Source organism: Talpa europaea (assembly GCF_964194135.1).
Source record: "Talpa europaea genome assembly, chromosome: 4".
In the NCBI taxonomy this organism is placed as follows: Eukaryota; Metazoa; Chordata; class Mammalia; order Eulipotyphla; family Talpidae; genus Talpa; species Talpa europaea.
In genome coordinates, this window is record NC_140070.1 from 15,495,306 (window position 1) to 15,512,143 (window position 16,838).

A 16,838-nucleotide genomic window follows, 5' to 3' on the forward strand; every position below is an offset into this window, starting at 1 on the left:
TCTTTTTTATTCTATATCCACCATTTACCTAGCTCTTCAACCTGGAAACCGTGAAGTCATTTTTGTCTTATACTTCTTTCTTACACCACATCTCATTCAAAAAATAATTCTAGAACATGGATAGGCATCCTGAGCAGTGAGTGTTCATAAAATGCTTTTGGGTTGACTTCATGATTCATGTCCTATTCAGAGATTCTTGGTATTACTTGTTTATGCTTGTTTCCCTCCTTAAGATACAGGAGAGAACAAGAGAGGCAGAGTGAGAAAAAAAGGAGACAAAATGAAAAGAGTAAGAAAAAAGACAGAGGATCAATAATAGTGACTGACAAGAGAGAGACAAAGAAATTGTATAGACATAGACCAGGAACTTTCAAAGAGAAGGAGAGAAAGAAGAGGAGAACAAGAAAGAAGAAAGGAAAGAAGGAAAGAAGGAGAAGTAGAGAGAGGGGAGATAGAAGGTAGAAGGGAGATCAAAGATAAAAAACAGAAAGACAGACAGGAAGACACAGAGGGAGAGCAAGGTGATAATAGAACTTACTTACCAGTAAGTTAAGTTTAAATCAACAGCAAAAATTAGAACAAAATGTGGTGGTAGAAAATCAGACTAAACTGAGAACTTTGGCAAAATGGGTTGGGTACTAGCCTCAGAGTACTCCATTCCTTTACTCAATTCCCTGTTTCTTAGAATACTTATCCATCCCCTTCAGTGTATCCTCATTGCTGAGGCTGTTCTGGAGACCCTAGTACTTCAGAACTATGACCAGTGATTAACACTTTGGGAGCAAGTAGAGGCTTTCATACTCAATGGCGTGGGGGGCAGAAAATGGGGCATATGATCTTGATGAGGAAATGGATGAAAAAGGGATCACCCTGTATGGGGTAGATCACATTTACCTGTATCAAATACCAAACATGACTGCCAGGTTCTATGGGATTGTTCTAAAACACCTGGTCTAAAATAGAACTACTTATTTTTAGAAGTGTGACTCTGAAATAATTTCTAAGCAATCAAATGATATCTTTGGTAAGTTAAAGGGTAACTTCTTTAATATGATATTGAAAACTCTTTGGCTATTTCAGACTTTAATGAAGATCCTACGCAGACTGAATGGAACGAGACAAGGCTATAAGCTGTACGGTCTGTTAAGGAGGGGCATTGGATTTCATCATGGCTCAATGGAATACAGAGAAAGACAAGTTGTAGAGTTGCTTTTTAGATTGAGACATGTCAAGGTTGGTCACATTTGAGGATAACTGTCCTAAAAGCACAACCCTTTATTTCTTTGGACTGAGTAGGGAAGACACTCTATCTGCCTTCCCTTATAATCACTCCACTTAGAGGGTTGCTCTGCTATCGTTTTAGCATATCTTACTCTGTTCTTTTAAGCACATTTTTGCATAGGTAATCTAAAACATATACAGTACATTACATATAATTTGGGAACTTGTCTAATTTGCTTAATAGTCTGTCATTAGTATAGTATTAAATATCGTGAAATAAATTGTTTGGAAATATATCATAGTACATACACATGTAGTTTATTTAAACATTCTTCTATTGTTGATTTTTTAAATTTAAAAATATGTATCAGCATTTCTGCTTGTTCACTTGGGATCAAGTGCCAGATATCACATTCTATTCTATGTTTTCAATAGTTCAACTTTTAAAATTTTCACATGTGAGTGATAGCACACAAATTTCATCTTTTGGTCTGATTTATCTCATTTAGCATAATGCTTTTTAGATCCATCCATGTCACAAATTCAGTGTTCTTTTCTTTCTCATAGCTGGGTAATGCTTCATTTTTATATATACCTCAGCTTCCATATCCATTTAGGTTAATGTTTGATGTAAGCTTGTTTCTGCTCTTCTAATGATTTTTATCACTTTGTTTTCTGTCCTTAGAAATTTTTATGTAAAAAGAAAAATTTAATGTAAATTTTACTTCCAAAAAAATTTAATGTAAAAAGAATGCATTTTAACTTATTGTTTTTACTTACACACAAAAAATCCAATGCTTAGCAAATGACTTTGATTTCACATCATCTTCTAATTTAAAAATGCTAACTGTAATATTAGGGGAAAACATCCAAGTGTATGTAAATTTCTATGAGATACTTATTCCAAAGAAAGGTTAAGTTTCTATTTTTAGTGACATTGCCTTTGCATGATACTTTTATTTAAGAAAAGTGATTTGGGGCGGTCTAATCTACTTAGCATTTAGTGTTTTATGTAGTCTAAGTTGTTTGTTTTCCTTATTTTTTTTTAACCCTTTAACATAGGTGGTAACAGCTACCTCATCTCTTGCTTTGGGAATTAATATGCCATGTAAATCTGTTGTTTTTACAGAAGATTCTGTTTTTTTGGATGCCTTAAACTTTCGACAGGTATTTATATTACATACTTTTTGTTATATTTATATATGTGGGATCTGGATCATATCAAAATATGGTCAACCATGTTTATTCTGAATCATTTGGTCACAGTAAACATGGGTTCTAAATACATGAGATCTCTCTTTTTTATTTAGGCATACAAGAACTGGGGTACAGGCCAGAGGTGGGGGAGGGGTGAGAGGATTCACCAGAGACAGAGTGGTGATTGACCGATGTACACTGCTGAGGGGACCAGTGGGTGAGCCAGGAAAGGTCTGCTGTGCCATTGTGAGTAGCTCCCTGGCTGGGGATCAAACTCATGCTGCAGTGGCTGTGGTTAGGTCTTAACACCTTGCGCCACCAGGGAGGCCCCATATGAGATCTTTGAGTATGATTATATTTAAGTACATGTATTGATTAAATAAATTAATTTTCTTGAGGCTAGCCCTGCTTTGGTAAATATACTGAGTTTGAAGGGAAAGTAATGTGAAGAAGTAGCAACAACTTTTTAATACCCAAAAGGAGCCAACAATTATAAATTATAGAGTATCTACAATGTTCTTAGTTCATTCAGGTTAATTTCTGGAAACATAGTAGTAAATAAGACAGAAATTGCTCCTGCTTGAAAGTCATCGTCTTTATATGTAAGCATTACTGAAAAAGCAAACACATTTTGATAGTGTATAATTAAAATAAAATATAATTTTAAAGTTTGTTAATTTTTTTAAGTTCCCCTTATCTTTGAGATTTTGTTTCATTTTTAATTTTTTTGTTGTTGAGGCAACATTGATTGATGTCATTGTTTGTATTTTGGAAATAAAGGATCCCCACCTTCAGGTGTTGTTTCTATAGTGCACCCACTACCAAAGCACCCATATTCCACCACTTTGTGAAATTTAATATATAAGAAACAAAGAACTCTTTTGGAGTCTTTGAAAGTTTAATGTTCTACATGACAAAATAAGTTAGACATTATTTATAAGGATAAGATTTGAAATTATTTAAAAGTTATGTGATCATCTCTTTAGATGTCTGGCCGCGCAGGAAGACGTGGAGAAGATCTTATAGGCAGTGTCTTCTTCTATGGTATTCCATTACCTAAGATAGAAAGACTCTTAAAATCTAATGTGCCCAAACTGAAGGGTCAATTTCCTTTAAGATTGTCTTTGATTCTCAGACTTATGCTACTTGTTGCTAAAGCAGATGACAGAGAGGATGCCAAAGCAAAGGTAAACTTTCATGGTATTTGAATTAATAAATAAAATCATTTGAGCTCAATTTTATAATGTTACATAAATTGAAGGGAATAAAATAATGTGCTCTAAATGAATTCATTGTAATGTTTAATTCTATTTTATGGTATCCTTATTCAAAACAAAAATATAATTTTAACTTTCATGCTTTGAAACATAGAAAAGTAAGCCCATGATTTCCATGTTATTATTATTCCTGGATTCTACATAATTTAGAAGGAAACTTTTTTTCTGTATATATGTCAAAGAATTTCAAAGAAATAATTAATGGTTGAGGAATGCACAAGAGACTAAAATGTTTGTAATTCTTGGTTCTATAATTTTATACCTTATGTTTGCTTTTCATCTCATGCATAGAGTTGTGTTTATTACTGTCACCCTCCAAATTTTCCTTAACATTTTCTATTACACACATATAATTAAAAAATAAAAGATAGCTAGTATAATGTAGTTAAAATAGATAACAAAAGAAAATGCAATGCCTAATTAAAATGCAAACGTATCATTCACTATATATATATCTCATATGTAGTACATAAATACATATATTTTGCTATGATCTATAATAGAAATGTTTGATTGTCTTTTTATATATTACATTTGGAAGACACACTGCTCAATTTCTTAATGTCTGACTTGATATTTTGACCTATGTGTATATAGGCATTATCAGTTCTTCAGCATTCATTGATATCCTTCAAGCAACCAAGGATCAATAGAGTGATAAAATTTTATTTTGTATATTCTTTGCACTTCTTAGTCACAGAGGTAAGATTTAACCCTATTTTCACAAAATGAAGGTGTTATTACAATTATTTAATTGTAGTATACAGAACTCCTTTATTAATGACTTATTTGTTTGATATTTCTGTGATACAAAGACTGAGGTTAACATGTCACAACTCATTTATAGGGTTACCTGAATCAAGAATGTATTCCCATTGGATATTCTGGACTTGTGTCTCATTTGCACTACCATGAGCCTGCAAATTTTGTTTTTGTAAGCTTGCTTTTAAAAGGTTTATTTCACAAGTTATGTGTTCCAACCTACATACATGGTAAGCAAATATTCCTTTCCCAAACTTCTGCTTGTTAGATTGTTTGGCCAACCATTACGCACATATGAGTATGCATGTGCATACACACACACACACACACAGGCCACACATGATTTACATATACCCACACACATTCCCTAGAACTTCATTCACTTTGCTTTTTCTCTTATTGTATTTTAAACATTTTTCTTATAATTTTGTATAAATAAATATATTTATAGAAATAGTACTCATATATTCATTGTGTATTCGTAGAGAACTGTGAAGTATATCAAATTGATTTTTTTTAACTTGAAATCTATACGTGTTCTGCATTCTTCCAAAAGTATGAGGCAGTTATGACCCATTTCAAATTCTCACATGAGATGTGTCATTTTCTTTTTGGTCTGCTGACTATGATTATTAAAGTATTACAAGAAAATATCAGAAGCAAAGGCAAGTCAGCCAGAGCAGGAGTGAGCTCTTTTGGACTGTAATACATGCTAAAGAGAAAGAACTGTGCACAAGGAATTTGGAAAGTACCATAATGCTTTCACTCTCTAGTAGATTTTAAACAGGGGTGAAGAAATGGAGTGGGATGGAGAAACAAAGGGGAATCTTTGAAACTAATGATGGGATCCCAAAGGCTATTCCAAAACTGAAGGGCAAATGGCTGTTCATTTTTCCCCAGATTCCTACAGCTAAGAGTGGACACCATAAATAAATAAGTTAAATTAAAAAAAAAGGAACCATATAAAAATAGAGTAGATACTAGGACACCAATCATCAGTGCCAGCAGAGGGTACATTGTATGCATTATTATAAAGCAATATTGTAATTTATTAAAATTTCAAACAACTGGAAAGTAACATTTTCTTTTTTAATATTAATTTAAATTTTTTTTACATCATTGCTCATTTTTAAATAATATTTGCTTCCCCCCCCAACCCCTCAGGTGTAGTCCCCATAGAGTTTCCTTCCCCAATGCACCCGTGCACCATCACCTCAGTCCCCTGTGCTCCTCCCTCCGTCCCTCTGATCCTCTCCCTCCTCCTCCCCTGCAGGATGTCTCCGATTTATCATTGTCTGTTTTTTGCTTTGTTGTGTTTTGTACTGTTATTATTTTGTTACAGTGAAGTCTTGTTTGGTTCCCTTATATTCCTGCTATAAGTGAAACCATCCAATATTTTTCTTTTTCCTTCTGGCTTATTACACTGAGCATAATTCCTTCTAGTTCCATCCATGTTGCTGCCCATGATATGAGCTTATCTTTTTTGATTGCTGAATAATATTCCATGGTGTGTGTATATACCACATCTCCTTGATTCAGTAATCTATTTTTGGGCATTTGGGTTGTTTCCTTTTCCAGGTTTTACCTATTGTAAATAGTGCTGCAGTAAACATAGGTGTAAAGGTGTTCTTTTGAATCAATGTTTTTGTGTCCTTTGGGTAGATCCCTAGTAGTGGAGTTGCCAGGTCGTATGGTAGCTCCATTTTTAGTAGGCTGAGGAACTTCCAGACAGCTTTCCATAGTGATTGGACCAGTTTGCACTCCCACAGCAGTGCAGGAGAATTTCTTTTTCACCACATCCTTGCCAACATTTGCTGTTGCTTGTTTTTTTTGATATGTGCCATTCTCACTGGTGTAAGGTGGTATCTCAGTGTGGTTTTAATTTGCATTTCCCTGATGATAAGGGATGTTGAACATTTTTTCCTATGCCTGTTGGCCATTTGCATTTCCTCTTTGGAGAAATGTCTTTTGAGTTCTTCTGCCCATTTCTTGACTAGATTGTTTATTTTGTTTTTGTTGAGTGGTGTGAGTTCTTTGTATATCTTTGTGATCAGTCCCGTATCAGTTGAATGGAGTGCAAAGATTTCCTCCCAATCAGTGGGGTGTCGCTCTGTTTTGGTTAATGTCTCTTTTGCTGTACAGAAGCTTTTCAGTTTGATGTAATCCCAGGTGTTTATCTTTTCCTGACTATCTTTGCTTTGGGTGATGAGTCTTTAAAGATGTTATTGTGATGTATGTCTTGTAGTGTTTTACCTATATTTTCTTCTATGTATTTTATGGTTTCAGGTCTTATGTCTAGTTTTTTTTTTATCCATTTTGAGTTGATTTTTGTGCACGGTGAAAGGTAGTGGTCTAGTTTCATTTTTTTGCATGTGGTGGTCCAGTTTTCCCAGCAACATTTATTGAACAAACTGTCTGTGTTCCATTGCATAGTCTTTGCTCCTTTGTCAAAGATCAGTTGTCCATATAAGTGTGGTTTTATTTCTGGGCTCTCTATTCGGTTCCATTGGTCTGTGTGTCTGTTTTTTGTTCTACTACCTAACTGTTTTTATTTATTATTGTAGTACAGCTTGAAGTTTGGGAGTGGGATATCTCCTTTCTCTTTTGTTTTCATCAGTAGGGCTTTGGCTATTCGTGTTTTTTTGTGGTTCCATATGAATTTCATCAGTATTTGTTCTATTTCTTTGAAGAATGTCATTGAGATTTTTATTGGAATAGCGTTGAATCTGTATATTACTTTTGGTAGGATGGCCATTTTAATAATGTTAATTCTTGCAATCCATGAGCAGGGGATGTCTTGGAAAGTAAGATTTTCAAATGTGTTAAGTTTAGCTGTTAAGAACTGGCTCAGTATATTTCTGAAATGATGAATTGTATGCTCTAAGGTTTTGAAATATTAAATTCATTATTTTATTATTATTTTTTTACCTTTCCACTGAACTTTTATTTTATTTTATTTTTTGGTGGGTATCTGATTTTTGTTTATTCCAAAGTCTCTCAGCACTCACCTACTAAAGAAGAGATGGTAAGTTCAGCTGATATCTCTATTGTTTTTCTTTTTATTATTTTATATATGTTTTCCATTTTTGTACAATGTATGCATTTTCATCTTGGTTAGTCCATGTGACATGCCTGCCGCCCATTCACCTGTGAACTATCACTATGGTCCCTTATGCTCTTCCCACCCGTTTTGATCCTACTCTCTACTCCCCTCCCTGTAGAATGTCTCTGGTTTATAGTTGCCTGTTGATTTTGATTTATTGTTTTTCTTAAGAATGTGAAACAAGCATAACTAACTTTCTCTTGTGAATGTTTTATAATTTTCGGTGTACAAATTAAATTCATTATTTTAAACAGGCTGCAAGTCATTTTCCGAAGATGTGATGGAAACTTTAGTGGTAGTATTAGCCAATCTTTTTGGAAGAAAGTATTTACCACCCTGTGTAAAAAATTTTGAAAATAACTTTTCTCATTCAGTGGTAAGAAAAAACTATTTTAATTATTGCTATTTACAGGTGAAACAACTTACTACTGAAAAAATCAAAAAGAATCAACATAAAAATTATTATAACTAATGAGAGTATAGTAAGTTTTCAAATGCAAAATACATCTCATAAAATATATAGCTTTCATACATGTTGAAGTTACAAAGAAAATAAAATGTGAAATAATCTCATGAATAAAGATAATAAAAATTAACAAGATACTATCATTTCACTGGCTTAATTTGGCAAAAATTGAACTTAACAGTTTTGTTGATAGGGCTGTAATATACAGATATATACTTTAAAATAATCTTTAATGTAATATTTCAACCTTTTGAAATTTAAGTGAAAAATACAAATAAAAATGGTGTAAAATATGTAAAAAATTTACATTAAAAATAAATTTGCTGTCATAATTCTACAGGTCAAAAGTTCCAAATTTTTCTCCCTCTGAAGACTGTGAGGGACAATCTGTTCCACAACTCTTCCCTATCTACCGGTGGCTTACTGGCAACCTCCTGATTTCCTAATAAGGTTACATTCTGAGGTGCTGGGGTTTATACTTGAGGGATGCAATTCAACCCATAATAGCAAAATTATTTATGATTGAAGATTGGATGCTACTTATGAGATGCATTTTAGCATATCTCTATGTGATAATATTATGCAGCCACTAAAATTTATCTTTTAAAGTAATATTCTATGATGGGAACAAATGCTCCAGCTATAATGCTGATTTTAAACATTAGATAACATAGTTGAGCAAAACACATTTTCTTTACAACCTATTTCCCTTGATGGTAACTTTAGATTTTGTATTTGTACTTTGCTGTAGATAATAGAATTTATTCTTAGAAATATGTTTTCTTCCAGACTTTAAAAATTTGTCTCTATGTCTCACAGATTTTGTAATTGGCTGCTTTTTGAATAATTTCATTCATTTCTTTCATTGTTCCTAGGTAATTCTAAATGCTCTTCCCAAGAACTTTGCTGAAGTGGTAGAGGAATACAACAACAGAATTCAGAATAATTTTGTTTCCTTTCTCTTAACAATTTCTAAGTTGGCTGACATGAGAAAAGAATGCCAACTACCACTCTCAGAAATTGGTAAGATTGTGACTGTGCATGAACAAAATGTGAAGCTAATTAAAGCAAATAAATGTAAATGTTTTGAGGTAAAAATAACTTTAGAAAATAAGGGCAAAAGTACTTCAAAAAAAGGAAATACAGGAAACTATCATAATTGTTCAGATCTATACTTTGGAAATTTTATACTGAAAACTTTGAATTAGATAAACCACCATAGACTTGATTTGACACTAAATGTTTAAAATATTTTTATATTTTCTAGTGTCATTATGAGCTAGCAGACCTTTCTATCATAGTCCCTTCTCTTTTATTTTTTATTTTATTTTTATTTATTTTATTTTTTTATTAACATCCATATAATCATTTTATTTTTTATTTTTTTTAATATTAAATTTTATTTTTATATTCCCCCATAGAATTGCAAACACCCCATTCTGACCCCAATCCTTCCCCTCCCGCCCCCCACCCCCCAAAAAGTGTCTCTGGTTCATAGTTTTTTGTTGATTTTGATTTTCACTTTCTTATATTCATTTTCCTGGTCCCTTATTTAAGTTTTCTAGATTCCTGCTATGAGTGAGACCATCCGGTATTTTTCTTTTTCTTTTTGGCTTATTTCGCTGAGCATGATCCCTACCAGCGCCATCCATGTTGCTGCAAATTGCATGTGTTTATCTTTTTTGAATGCTGAGTAATATTCCATGGTATATATGTACCACATCTTCTTGATCCAGTCATCTATTTTTGGGCATTTGGGTTGTTTCCAAAGCTTAGCTATTGTAAACAGTGCTGCTATAAACATAGGGGTGCAAGTGCTCTTTGGAATTGATGTTTCTGTGTCCATATAATACTGGAAGTCCTAGCCATAGTCCCTTTTCTATTGATGCTTCTTGTCTTAGTAGATATTGACACTCATAGCTAATTACGTTTTCAAATTTGAATAACTTTGGAAATAAAAGAAATGTTAACAAATGTATTAAGGGTCATCAGTATGTTGTACTTCTTTGAATACTATCCATTACAACAAGAAGTTAAGAAATAGCTCATGTCTTTGAAGAAAGGATGAATGAAATTAAAATGAAAATAAAGGAAATTTCAGTAATTATGCCAGATAAAATGTAAGACATTGGAAGTAGATAATATACTCAGTGCACCAAAATGGAAAGATGGAGAGAAGGGATGCTAAGAGGAAAATGGGAACAGAATTCTGTTTTCTTTTACTTCTATTAGAAGCAAGGAGAAAACATGGAGTAAGAGGAATGCTTTGGTATATTTATGTATTTTTTTTATACATTTTGGAATGTGGGAGGCTTATGGAAGACAAAGAGAAAATGGTCAGTCTATTCAGTCCTGGAATGAGAAATTAGTTAGTAATGAGTTTACTTCATGGAAAAGAACTTAAATGTTTCCAGGATTGCCTACTTTGAGACTTGGAGCAGTATAATTATCTCTCTTTATATTTCTTTAGGATCATTTTTATGGTGAGCAGAATAATGGCTTCCCCAAAGATACCCAGATTCTAATACTGGAAATCTTTCAGTATGTTATGTAGTATAGAGACAAACAGATGAGACACAAATATAGAAGACAGGAAAAGATAGACAGAAAGAGAAATAGAGAAAAAGTAGAGAAATAGAAACAGAGACAGAAGGACTGAGAAAGACATAAAGGAAGAGGGTGATTTACAGGGACAATGGTAGAAAGAAAACCAGACAGCATTACAGAGAAAGCAGAGAAGTAAAGAGGAAAAAATATGATAAGGAGGCAGAAAGACCAATAGAAGATGAAGTGATTCAGTCAAATAGAAATGAGCCATTAATAAGAGTGTTACTGAAGAGAAAAAAGAAAACAAGTATAAAGGAAGGAATTTAGGGAGGCAGGGGGAGATGATAGTGTTATAGGACAGGGAGAGGGGCAGCCCAGACCCCGCAAACCTGCCTGTTCTGAATGGGTTCTGCCATCCACCACATCAACACAAAACACATGAGACTTTAATGGGAAGGAACTTTAATAAAATTAGGAAACAATACAGGAAACGCAAAGAGTCTAGTTTCTAAATGAAGCACCCAGAGTTACCCGTCCCCTCGTGGGTAAAAGTCCATCCATATGGGATCGGCCCAGAACAAGGCCCCAAAGCCTGCCACAAGTCTAAAGCATCTTCCAGTGGGGACCCACAGAAAAGAGTCAGAAACAACTAGACAAGCCCGGAACGAAAAGAGCAAAATCAACATCAAGATAAAAGCTGCCATTGTCACCTCCCAATGGGTCTCACCCACGTCTGTGTCACCCAGTCCACAACCAAAATACAAGTGCAGTTTCTTCACTCTAGGCTCCATGCGCCTCCTCCAGGTCTCCTGGCTTTATCCTCCTTCCTTCCTCAGTCTCTTCTGCAGCTTCTTCTCTCCCTGCTCAGCTCTACCCTCCCTTGGGTGGGGCAGGGAACCTGGAACCTCCCCCTTTCCTGGGGACCACCCTGTTACAATAGAACTATTGTGTAACACATATCCCTTGTCCTTCTCCAAACTCACCACTCAGGAGACTTGAATGAGCTCCACAGTGCTAGAAATATTTCTGACACTTTTGCCTCCAAGTGATTGTACTAGGAGATTTTTTTGTCCCTTTTATTGGAATAAGAATAGTAGAGTTCCCAGAAAGTGAGCAATTATGTCAACTTTATCAGTTATGAGAAACATTGCAGTTTTTGTAGCTCAATATCATCTTGATAATAAAACACATTGTAAAGATCAGGTAGATGGCTTTGTCATTTGACCTGAGATCGCAAAACAATTGGTGTTTAACGAAGCCGTCTTCACACTGTAAATGGTGTTTATCTAATTGCTAAGTGGATAGATCTGGAGTTGCCAATAGGATCAGTTGATGGCTGCTTATGGTGGTATTACTAACAGTGTCCAGAATGAGACTAGTTTGGGAAGAAAACCCTTTCAGCAATGATCTTGCAATACAATTCTAAAATTTTCCATCTTAAATATTTCCCTTCTTAAACTTTGTTAAGTAAAATGATATTAATAAGCCTGATTTGTTTTAAGTAATTCATGTTTAATAATGGTTTTGATTTTTGTTTTTTATTTTCTAATTCATTTCTTATTAGACTTTCCGGGTAAAGAGTATGAAGATTCTGAACTGGTCTTTCATTTGATGCCTGGGACTGAAAGCAGAACTGCTGTCTCCCCATTTGCTTGCCTGTCCAACATAACTGATCAAGATTTATTTGATTTTAATGTGCTAAGTGATGTAAGTGGATTTTGGTATGAAACTTTCTTTCTCATGTCTATTCACTTAAGAGAAATCAATTTTACATGATTATAATACTAAGTGCTTTGCAAAACAAAGCCATCTTAATCTTACTCCACAGTAGAGGTATACTTCTCACTATAGTAGAAAAGAAATCTTTTAAAAAACTACTTGAATAAATTTAAAACAAAAAATTGGATTAGATAATACAAAAGGGTGGTACTTTGATTTAATCAGCATGTATGAATTATTTCTTTTTACTATACATCACCATAAGTCCTTGCTATTCAAAGTGTAAACCAAAGTTCAGTAACATCAATATCACCTGCTGGAAATGCCTCATCTTGGGAGTCCTCTCAAAAATGTTAAGTTCAGAAGGTGCAGTAATTTTTGAGAAACTCTGCTATTAGCCAATTGAGGGCAATTTGTATTTGTTTGTCATCATTTTTCTGATCCCTACATCTAAAAAAGTGATGTGTGGTAGGATACAAGGGGAAAATGTATAGGGATGGATGGAACTAGAATTTCAGTGGTGAAATTAATGTAGTATATACAGATATTGATTTATAAAGACACATACCTGAAATTTATATAATGTTGAAATGCAATGCTACTTAAATAAAAATAAACAACAAAATAAATATCAAGTATTTTAATTTATAAAACTAACACTTGAATCATTTCATTTATTGCACTACGTGATTGGGAATAATGAATCTGACCCCAGACAGTTTATACATAGCATGTTAATAGGAAGTAAATTCTAATGACTGTGTCTAAATCATAGTTAAAATGAGATAATTATATTCTGAAAGGCAGTTTCAGAAAAGAATAAATGTATATGGAAATGGGAAAAATAAGCACTATTACTGTAGTTGTTAATAATTCAAGGTTATAAAATCAAGAATACCTCTTCAGGGAAATTGGATTTGAAGAATATTTATAATAGAGTTCTGAGGTTATAGATGTAACTAGGCAACTTCAAACTTTGAATAAATTATTAGCATCATTTCTGTGATTTCTAAAATAGTATAAATATTTTTAGTGTTGATTATTTTTACTCATTTTTTTGGTTATATATATTAAAGTTTAGAGAGCCTTAATACACTGTACATTTGATAATATTTAATTAAAATATATTGGGTTATAGTTTTAGTTAGCTAAATGCAATAAACAATAATAATCAAATTTTATAATAGAGTGAGGCATATGTCCAAAGAAAAATGCTAACAATCCAAAACTTCTGCATATCCTCAGGCCATGTTACGAACAATAAACATGAATGTAAAAAATATTCCTTTCCTATGCTTGAATAAACAAGATGGAATTGGAAGAAAATGCCTATTGAATGGTTATGTATTGAACTTCTACAAACATGGTTCCTTGTCAATGCTGCATTTGGATAATTGGTATTACCTTTTCTATTTTAACATTCTTTATGGATGTATGTGTGTTTGTGTAAAGAGTGTTTATTATGCTGTGGCATTATAAGTTATTAGAATATTTTTGAGATGCAATAATTTAAGAAAATTAACATAAATTTTGCAATTATTTAAAATGTTTTAAAAATTATTATTGTGGCCAAGATCATATAAGATAAAGTAACCATTTTAAAGTGAACAACTTAGTGACATTGTACAACCACCACCACTACATAATTACTGAACATTTTCATTAACCCCAAGTCTGTACCTATTTAAACAGTAACTCACTGAACATTGGGTTCATTTGGCTGTTGTGAATAATTGTAAATAGGTCAAATATGACCATGTGTGTACATGTATTTGTTTGAATACCTGTTTTCATTTCTTTTTATGTGTATACCTATGAGTAGAATTCCTAGCTTGTATAGTGACTCTGTGTTTAAGATTTTGAGAAATTACTGCAATATTTTCTATAAAAATTGAGCCACTTTATATTACCAGCAGAAATATTCAAGGATTCAAATTTCTCTACAAACACACCAAATTTATTTTCCTTTATTATTGTTATTATCATTATTACTATTGTCATTCTATTGCATGTGAAGTCATCCTAACTTATTATGGTTTTGATGTGCATTTCCTTAAGCACCGGTAATGTCCATATCTTTTTATGTTTTAAAAAGAAGGTGTACATTCTCTGTAGAAATATCTATTCAAATCCTTTTGTTAGCACACAAACAAGGGGTACCCAGGGGCCCCAACATGCACACTCTAAAGGGGGTTCTGCCATCTACTGCATAGGACAAAGGAAGCAGATTGTTAATGTGATAGATATTTAATAGCATTAGTGTGCTGAGAGAGAGAGAGAAGAAAAAAGTTCCTATCAAGAATTTCCCAATAAAATGCCCCAAACTACTCATTCTCTCATTCCTTCCCTCATGGGTAAATGCCTAGTCAAACAGTATTGACCTCAACCAGGTTCATTAAGGTCCAAAAAGTTTGCCATAAGTCTAAGCCACCTTCTGGTGGGGAGCCATAGGGAAGAGGTTCTGAAGCAGGTCCCAGAAAGCTGGGACAAGAGAACAGCTGCCATTGTCAGCTTCCCCATGTTTCTCTCACCCACATGTCTCTTAGAATTGTCTCTACATGTTTCTTCACCATATGTCTCCTTCCCAGTAGTACCAGGTTGCAAGTGGGGCTGCAAAAGCATAAGCTCTTTTTCTTCTCCCAGTCCACCTGCCTTTCATTAACCTGGCCCTGCCTTTCATTAACTACCTGCCTTTCATTAACCACCTGCCTTTCATTAACCTGCTCAACTCTGGCCATCAGTCCCAACAGCTAGTACAAGGTGGCTGCTTGTAAAGGGGGTGGGGGAACATGGTATCTCTCATTGCATGGACCTGTGTCTGTAACACTGACCTTTTGTAAATTGTGTTGTTTTCTTTGTTGTAGAGTTGTGGGGATTCTTTATATATTTTGGATAGTAGGCCTTTATCATATATATGAATTACAAATATTTTCTCCTGTACATTATCATTTCAATTTCTTTATATAATGTTTTTTTGATGCACAATAGTCTTTACTTTTGATGAAGTCTGGCCTATTAGTTGTTGCTGTTGCTTATGCTTTGGGTATTATATCCAAGAAACCATTTCCAAATTAAAGATTATGAAGATTTATCCCTGTTTGTACCCAAGAGTGATACAGTTTTAATTCTTGTGTCTAGGTCATTGATTCATTTTAAATAGAGTTCTGTAAAGGGTGAGATATAGAATCCAGTTTCATTCATTTGCAATTATCTCAACATTTGTTGAATTATTTCCCCATTAGGTGGTCTTGACATGTTGTCAAAAATCATTTGGCCATAGATGTATGGGTTTATTTCTGAATTCTCTATTAGTTTATTCTGCATTAACTGAAGTGATCGTGTGGCTTTTTTCCCCTTCCATCTATCAATGTGTTGTATTACATTGGTTGATTCTCATGAAGTTTGAATCATTTGTGAATTCCAGTATAATTCCCACTGGGGCATAATTTATAGTCTCTTAAATGTGCTGTTGGAGTCAGTTTGTTAGTATTTTGTGGTGGAATTTTTAATATATTCATAAGTAATATTGGTGTATCTTTTTTTTTCTTGTGATGTTCACTAAACTAAAAATAGTGAAATATTGACTGCAAAGAACATGAACACTTCACTATAGTCTTTCCATATCTATTTTAATTTTGTCCCAGAAAGGCCAACAATTCAGTGATGATAATTTATTATTTGCTTTACTGTAGAGTAGGAGCCCACTAAAACTGAATGTATTCTTTTAAATATTAGTTTGTTTTCTTTTTTTCTAGGCTCAATATGGGAGATGCCTTTAATTTTATCAGAGACTTTACACTTGTTATTCAGTCCATCAGGTATAGTAAATATTTCCTGCATTTAAAGATCATGTAACCAGTATAAAATTATTAAGCACAAATTAAACTGATAATAATTTAAAAACTTAATCTTTTACAGCATTTCACTAAGTGAATTATGTGATGATGAAAATGATAATGTTGTGTTGGCATTTAAACAACTAAGTGAAGCATTCAAAGCAAAACTTTGGAAAAAAAGAAGATTCAGAAAATATTAAAGTTTACCTAAGTACTATGGTCCTAGAAAACTAAATTCAAGAAATCACCCACTTTTTTTGTGTGTGTTTTAGGAAATGACTCGATACGACCACCCCTTCTTATGTCTTGAAGATGACCTCCTTGTTGATCTATCACAATGCTCAGATACCCTCCAAATTCTTATTCCTTGTCATAAATGATTAGCTGTACTGGCTTCCCCTATGGATCCATCTGGAAAAACTACCTGTAAACTTGACTTGATCAAACTTCAGTCAGGCTTGCCTTTTCCCCACAGGTCCCTGACCACTTTTTGGTCTTCTGAATACTGCCTGGAAACATTCCCAGATCAACTGTCCCTGACCAACTGTCCAATCTCAGATCAGCTATGACTGGAAAGGTCACCCAAATTCATTCTCAGGTCAACTGCACAGTCACATCAGACATTCATTCATTCCCTCGCCCCCCACCTTGTTCTTTCTGCCTTCTTTTCTCATCCTTGTAAATCAAAAGTCCATTTTTGCCTGACTCTT

At 33.7% G+C, this 16,838-nt stretch overlaps 1 protein-coding gene across 1 annotated transcript in view; it reads left to right on the forward strand.

Annotated features, from left to right (window-relative positions):
* Positions 1-16,328, forward strand: part of LOC311169905 (putative ATP-dependent RNA helicase DDX60) — a gene marked incomplete at both ends in the record, with an annotated part of 100,731 nt that extends 84,403 nt beyond the window's left edge. Inside the window, 11 exon segments of the mRNA XM_084232150.1 lie at positions 1,081-1,233; positions 2,284-2,388; positions 3,405-3,605; positions 4,293-4,397; positions 4,543-4,687; positions 7,815-7,936; positions 8,902-9,049; positions 12,138-12,280; positions 13,538-13,689; positions 16,048-16,110; positions 16,211-16,328. Of these exon segments, the coding sequence (XP_084088276.1) occupies positions 1,081-1,233; positions 2,284-2,388; positions 3,405-3,605; positions 4,293-4,397; positions 4,543-4,687; positions 7,815-7,936; positions 8,902-9,049; positions 12,138-12,280; positions 13,538-13,689; positions 16,048-16,110; positions 16,211-16,328 (1,455 nt within the window).
* Positions 16,329-16,838: the final 510 nt, after the last annotated feature.